The sequence below is a fragment of the Micropterus dolomieu genome, linkage group LG19 (assembly GCF_021292245.1).
Source record: "Micropterus dolomieu isolate WLL.071019.BEF.003 ecotype Adirondacks linkage group LG19, ASM2129224v1, whole genome shotgun sequence".
NCBI lineage: Eukaryota > Metazoa > Chordata > Actinopteri > Centrarchiformes > Centrarchidae > Micropterus > Micropterus dolomieu.
The window spans coordinates 24,518,913-24,526,658 of NC_060168.1; the positions used below are offsets into that span (position 1 = coordinate 24,518,913).

Below are 7,746 nucleotides of genomic sequence, written 5' to 3' on the forward strand. Positions count from 1 at the left end.
TCAGTGTAGATTGTCTCTCCATCTGCTGCTTTTACATTGCTTCTCTCTGCTCTGCCAGTTTTCCTCTTGGTGAAGGTTGGTGCAGAATAAGCCAATGATTCCTCCTCTCTCTGAGGAAATATGTACAATACATTGAAATATGTTATGAGGTGGCAGATATTAACATTTACATATGTTTAGAGAAAAATAAGCCAATAATGTTTTCAGAGTCATCTTTTCTTTATATACCGTACCTGTTGATTGTGTTGATCTCCACTGGCTGTAGCAGCATTTGTTCGCAGAGCACTGACAGCTGTGTTATAAAACAAAAACAGAGATTTAAGATTAAAGATGCTATACGTTTACACAAATCAGTAATATAAATCATGTGAAATTAGCTTTAGCAAAATACTGTTTTAATAGGTTGATGTGTGAGAAAAATCATTTACCGTTGCAACAACCACAAGATGTTTTCTTGATGATATAAATCAGAAAGACAATAACAATCAGACTTATAGCCAAAGCTGCACACAACAGAAACATAACTGTTTTGGCCTTCTGCAAATCCCACATATTGAGTGCTGAAACAACATGAAAATAATGAAAGTTAACTATTATGAAAGTTGCCTTTTATTTTGATAATGTGACACTGCATGAGGAACAAATGTGTTGGTTTACTTTTATATAGTAGTAATCTCCAGTATTGCTTAGTGTCGCTTAATTTTATAATTATACAGGAGAAATGCTCTAGGCTCTTGTTTTTCTGTAATGTCTGTCTTATTAACCACATCAAAATCATCATAATGGATTTTACCAGATAAAAATGTTATTATACCTTCAGTGTCCAGTTTTGTTCCATTTCCAAACAATATTTCCCCACATGTGGCCACAGCACAGTAATATGTCCCAGCATCAGAGGAGCTGATGTTCTTGGAGAAGTTGTAGACACATTTCTGTGGATAGCGAGTCTCAGGACTTTTCTGACATTCATCACCACTGTTTCTATGAACATAAATGACACTGGGATGAGACTCATCTGATCCGACTCTGAACCAGTACACACTGTGTTCTCCTTGGCATGTTTTGTTCTCAGAGTGAGAGAGGACTGAACACTGCAGAGTCACTGAGTCTCTTGGATGGACCGGATCAGATGGAGGGACTTGAATCACTGCAGTGACATCTGGTTCTGGTCCTGGGAAATACAAACATGACCGTGAATATGCTTTATTTACTTTCATGAAAATAAGAGTATATTAATTTATATATAAATAAACACTTGTATACTTATATTTTATATGTATGAAAATTAAATGATGGAACCTGAACTTATACAGGGCGTTTACCTTTAATTCTTAGAAATGTTCCTTTCACAAATGTTATGTCAAGTTCATCTACTTTTATACAGTAGTAAACTCCAGTGTCACTTAAGTTTGTTTTACTAATATGGAGAAGAAAGGTTCCAGGCTCTTGTTTTGCTGTAATGCGAGAAATCTCATTAACACCATCATAATCAAAGTCAAATGTTCCTCCCAAGAATTCAGGAAAGTTTCCAGAAACAAGTCTGATCCAAAACAGAGTTGCTTGGGACAAGTTTGATTTCTGGCGGGTACACGTCAAAGTCACGTCTTCTCCAACAGTCTTTGTCACAAAGTTCTGATCATCTGTGCATCCTAAAAATAAAATAAAATAGAGCAGTGATTGACAACAGATATAGATTCATATATGTACTGTGCTAAGCTGATGCAAGAACACAAAAATATACTTCAAATATGCTGTATATGGAAAAAAATATGACTTTATATACTTACTCCCCACTGTAAACATCAGCAGTGAATAAAGTACGATCAGCATTTTCTGGTTAATCGACTTGTGATTGCTGTTAAATTAGACCGTATTAGAGGAAGATTTGCCTTAATGTAATCATATCAAGTGGGAGGGAACAATTTCAGAGCAATTTGATTGGCCTGTCATTATGTTGGCATGTCACTGTTCTACCACAGTGGAAATAATTTCAACTATCTTTCCAACCTAGACACATGAAACAACACCAACATCAAGCTTTTGTTTCATGGTGTGTTTTATACAACTGACACTGAAACACAAGAGGTGTAATCCAAAACAATCTGGTTCATTTTTCTTCATATTAAAAAAATATGTGGAAGGACTTTTCTGGTGATGCTTATTACTATGGTCCTGCTGTTCAAGACACACGCATATTACCCTAAATGACATGTCATTTTATCTTGTGGGGGTCATGAATTAAGAGAATTTCCCTTAACAGAAGACAGGAAGACAATATGACACAGTACAGCACATTTTTCTGTTTTTGGCGTTTACTGTTGCAACATATTTGTTGGGGTAGTACCCTGGTTTCCAGAAAACCTAAAATAGATAGCATGTGATATGTTTTTAGTGATTCATGGGTCATAATTTACTAACTACTGTCATTGTTTGCTGCAATAATCCAGCTCACAATCAAATCAAAATAAGTACAAATAAATCTTGCTAAACAAAACCTTATCTTCAGTGGTGAACATTTCAAATGTTCAATGCCAGTTTTCATTTGGTTATTGGAAGGCAACTAAAACTATTAGGTTAGAAATTTAACATGGTGATGGCAAATTAACTATGATAACCCTGCACACTTAAAAGTCAAGCCACGCATTAGTTTTCACTTGTTGTTTAATTAGACCTCTTCTCAGAACTGTGTGGGTGTGTACAAACTGCATTTGACTGAAATAAACTCACCCTTCTATTCGTTTGAGTGGTGTTCCATTATAGTTTTACTAGTAGAGGTTGGAGATTTTTGAGTTCCAAATTGTCTGGTATGCAGCATAACTCGTCGGGAGTTTGATGACATCATGTAATTCCTTTCACCCACCTTCCACCTGACTGAAGGTCTAATCAGACAGGGTAACTGGAAACACGTGTGGTTGTGTAGGGCCTTTAAAGTCAAGGTAAAGCTTCCATCATGATACACAAATGGCACACTGCTTGGCAGGAAACATTCGCATTGGATGAATATGACTGTTGCTTTATGTATTTCTTTGTCCAAGCATTTACATTTAATGGATGTAAGATATGTAAATCAAAACTGCCTGCTGTTAAATTAGCTCTAAACATAAAACTGAAAGCTTTGTGGCTTCAACACTTCTAGAGTTGGGGGTTGGATTAAATTTGATCAAAACATTAGTAGTTGCTCTCTGATTACCTCACTGCCATCCTGATGACAAAAGAAGATAAGATTTAGTACAACCATTTATTTCATCACAGTAGTCCTTTTAGATGCAGTGTATGGGCCTAAGTCCATTGTTACCATTTAGTTAAACAGGGATATAATTGATCTATTTGATTTCCATGCATTTAAAAAAAGGTGTGTGCAGCCATTTGCAGTGATTCACAAAGACAGAGGAGCCATCTTAACTACTGTGCAAGCCAGCAAATTCAGATGCACCAAATCATCAATGATGACCCGCCCTCTCTGCCTGTCAGTCACATCAGCAGGAAGAGCACAGCATACAGAGTCATCCTCTGTACTCGCTTCACTTCTTTTCAGGGGGCTGGTGAAAGGCAGCAGCAGAGCGTCACTCTCATGGTATCATAGGAACACAGTCAAGTGGAGGCGATTACGAGTTTCTTTTGAAGGTAGCACTGGAGCAAAACAACTGAGCACCTGTGACTATGGAATTTGTAGTTATACAAAACTGTCACACTAGTGTATCAGTAAATTTGAGGTCACAGAAAATAGCTTACAGTCCTTCAGAATGAACATTTCCCATTACTCAACATCCTGATAAACAGTAAATCCAATTAAGGATTAAGTGCCTTATGTTGCTATTTTCCAAGCTACTGTAGCTGTCATATACTGAGGCTTTCGTCATAGAGGTGGGTGAGGTTTCATCTCAGCTGGTTTGAAAAACGATAGACACAGATGCCCTTTGACTGGCTGATTTCTGAACAGTGCTCCACATTTTACTGAGACAGATGGTGCAAGAGAGTGCTGAACTTGTGTGCATTTGTGACCTGAAGCAGCACATTCAAGCAGTTATAGTTATTGACTTGTGTTCGTGTTAAAAAAAATACCCCCAAAACCAGGTGTGCAACTCTTATTGCAAGAATTCATATCCTGCAGTGAAGAATTTGAAAGATGCAACTGTTGTGTTTGTGGGAGAGACAAAAGTTCGCAACTCCTAAAGTATTTTTCTCTGTGACGTTACTGAAATTTACTGATACACTTGTGTGACAGGTACTCAGTTGTTTTGCTAAAACGTTACCTTCATACCTTTGAGTCCATAAATTTTTATCTTAGATATCATTTAAAACAAAAGCCCTGCAATAAATACTGTCATGTACTTTGTGTCCTGTTTTGTACTTACACACACAAAAAGACACATAAGACATACTGTTAAATAAATGAGTCACTGAAACAATGCTGTGTCCAGCCCCTAGAGTAAATACTTCCATGTACTTCGTTTCCTGCTGTATACTTTCACACATTAATAAACACGCATACACAATGACAAACAAATGGTGCAAGGAAACCTAAGCATTGCTGTGGTTGGGCTTCAAACAAAGGTGTTAACAGAGAGCGGCTTTTCTTTCTTCCCTGTTTTAGCTTCAGGAAGATGTTTTTGACTGCTGTTTTACCAGTTTTAAAAAGGCAGGTGGAATAACACTGTATTATTGATTATTATTAATATTAAAAAAAAGTACAGCAATTAAAGGTTACAGGAGGCTCAACACATACACACTTACCCAGTAACACCAAGGCCTATCTGTATTTATTGACCTTTTCTGTGGGTTGGTGCTTTTCTTAGTTGTTGCTATCAGAGGGGGGAGGCGCTAATCTTTCACTTGTCTCATCCCACTATTTTTGTGAAGAGGAGTTTGAACTTTGATCTAAAATTAATTTTCCTGTTTATCTGCCAAAAATCTGGCTGCCTTAATAAAATCACTTGGCGCAGTGGCAGCCTGTAAAAAATAATGGTGAATAAATCAGTACATTAATCAGCTCATATGATGATTGTACATACTAAAATTGCTAATTGTAGGTGCCTTTGGTTGCAGAATTAAAAACACAATTTAAAGACTATATTTGCACTTTAAATGAGCATACTAACTCACTCATCGTCAACTACTTATACTGTGTGCAGGGTCGTCGGGGCTGGAGCCAATTCCAGCTTTAAAATGAGCATGTTAATAATAAAAACAAACAAAATAAATAATTTCAATTTGTTCAACTAATTTTAGCCCGTTGAAGCCTCATGTAGCACTTCCCTCACTACATATCCTGTTAAAGCACAGAATCAGGTGTGTTCTGAGTAAACAGCCTTGATTGCTGGTCAAAGGGTGGAGAAACAGTCCACCGCAGCCTCTCTGTCAGTGTAGCTGCTGCATGTGGTTTTGCTTGTTGCACAGACATGTAGAAGGCCTTTACAAAGTACTGCTAGACAGAAAGACGGTGGGGATTTATTAATTTCAGTAGTTATCCCCCAACATAGTTTACAAAGTACATTGTATTTAACATGATGTCTAACAAATAGATGAATTGTGTCTGTAACAAAATGCTGCATATATATTTTTGTTTGCTTCTTGTGGGAAGTTGTGGTCAGCAAATACACGGCAGTTCACTATGAAAACCACTGACTGTCTGTCTACTAGTCACTCTCTCTCACTTTGTTTCTCAATGCGCACATGGCAAAAATGTGCTAAATTGATAAGACCTTTTTTACAGCAGACATTTAGACTTCTTAAACACAGGCGTAGTAGTAACATTGATTGCCACATTGCAATAATTACAACAATGGGCCTGTCCTTAATGTTATTAGTTTTTCCTGTGCTTTTCCTGGTATGAGAAATCAAACTATCTGTTGTGAAAAAAGGTCTATAAATCAGATGCATCTGGGAACAATAAAAAAAAAGCGTTTTCAAGAGTGCCTACAAGACTATTAAGATTTATGAAGCTCAGCGTAAGTTCAACAAGGAAGACTATCTTTATGCTTCATTTATTCACAAGTCTCTCTCATGCACTCTTTCTCTTCCTGCCCTTTAACAGTTGACTATGGGTGTGACTTTACCACAATCAGCACAGCCAATCATTCATTTCAGTATCAAAGCGGCCTTCCTCCACCCCATTCACCTCCTGCTCATCAAATGCAGGCCCACTGAAAGCACAGCAGAAGTACTCCTCATTTTTTTCATTCCTTCATCATCACCACCACCCGTGTCTAGACTCCATTCAGGGAATTTCTATACCTCTATGGCGTCACCAACTGTATTAAATACTACTTAACTAGCAAGGACTACACCATCAACAGATATGTTTAAATGATTTATTTATGAACAAAACAGAAAGATGTGCAAGGCTTGCAGTTGTTAGATATCTGTATTTTGAAAGCGTTATAGGGAAGCTACGATAGGAAAATCTGCCGTAGCACCCGGGCACGACAGACCCCCTCATAACCTTGTGGAGAGGAAGAAGGAGTGACATGATTGATGTGTGGTCCTTCTCCTGAAACTCTGCTAAGTAGCATCATGTCATCCCGTTGGGGTTTAATTACCAAATGACTTTACACAATCTCATATTCATTGTATCACGTCAATAAATTGCTGTTGTTCACTGCTGATTTAATCCAGACAACATGTAAAAGACAGACTTGTCAGACAGAAAGGTGATGCTAATCAAGTAAACACATCAGTGAAATCCAAATAATTTAACATGCTCTTGGGTGAACTGTCAGAGTGAACTTGTGTCCTTTGTGTGTAAAAACTCAATAAAATTCTACTTGGTATAATTAATCACCAGTTTCATGTAATAACTATTATAAACTCACTGTTGAGTAACTACAACATAATGTATCAAAGTCAAGAGATGTAAATATATTGATGACATTACTGAAATTACAAAAAAAGATGAGATGTCTATGACTTAAGTTCTCATGATGCCCTAATCTCAGAAACATTTGTCTTGACACACAATTTTATCCACATGGAGAGAGAAAAGAGGGAAGAAGAAGGGAGAGACTCACACAAGAGTGTCCATAATGATGCTGTGTAACAAAATATACATATTTTCAATTAACAGTTTTTTTATTTTGCTGATTTTATGCGACAGCATCAGATTTTCAGTTGTTATGTTAAGTCAGCACGTTTTGTGAGAAGCTGTGTCATCAACAGATCTGTGTTTGCTTCTGATGTGACACAGATTTTGTTTGTTCACAAATTTTGTTGTTGTTCACAAACAGAACACAACAAAAACAATAAAGAAAAAGCAACATGCATAAATATTATGGCCATATGGTCGTTTTCTCCAAACAAAAGTCATTTATGATTTAATAAACTCATTTTCAAATAACCTCTGATCTGACTTTCTCTCTTCTGAAACCAGTTTCACTACAGGGTACTAGCTGATACTGAGTATGTATACGAATTATTATTTGGATTAAAATAACAATAATCCAGTCTATCACATTCTTTTTCACTAATTTTATACCTCTAAACCGCTCTGATATTCGGCCCATTAACAAACAACAATGTTAACAGAAATAGATTTCTTCTTCTTGGAAAAAGTTACTTTGTGTATTTCTGGGCATTTTTTAACCTTTATTACAGACAGTAGAGACATAACAGAAAATGTGCGAGAGAAATGCAACAAATGTCTCCAGCCAGACTTGGACAGGGGACATTGCAGTTCATGTTCACCACCTTAACCGCTAATTCACACCTTTCATCACACCAAAGATGACAGCAGAATAAATCCATGTGTCC

General features: G+C 36.9%; 1 protein-coding gene across 1 annotated transcript in view; it reads right to left on the bottom strand.

Annotated features, from left to right (window-relative positions):
- The window catches only part of LOC123957303, a 2,512-nt gene extending 682 nt beyond the window's left edge, over window positions 1-1,830 (bottom strand). The window contains exons 1-5 of the mRNA XM_046029997.1: window positions 1,788-1,830; window positions 1,323-1,649; window positions 815-1,171; window positions 429-453; window positions 234-292 (exon numbers count right to left, since the gene is read on the bottom strand). Coding sequence (XP_045885953.1) covers window positions 234-292; window positions 429-453; window positions 815-1,171; window positions 1,323-1,649; window positions 1,788-1,830 — 811 coding nt within the window. The remainder of the gene's footprint in view (window positions 1-233; window positions 293-428; window positions 454-814; window positions 1,172-1,322; window positions 1,650-1,787) is intronic.
- Between the last annotated feature and the right edge of the window lie 5,916 nt (window positions 1,831-7,746).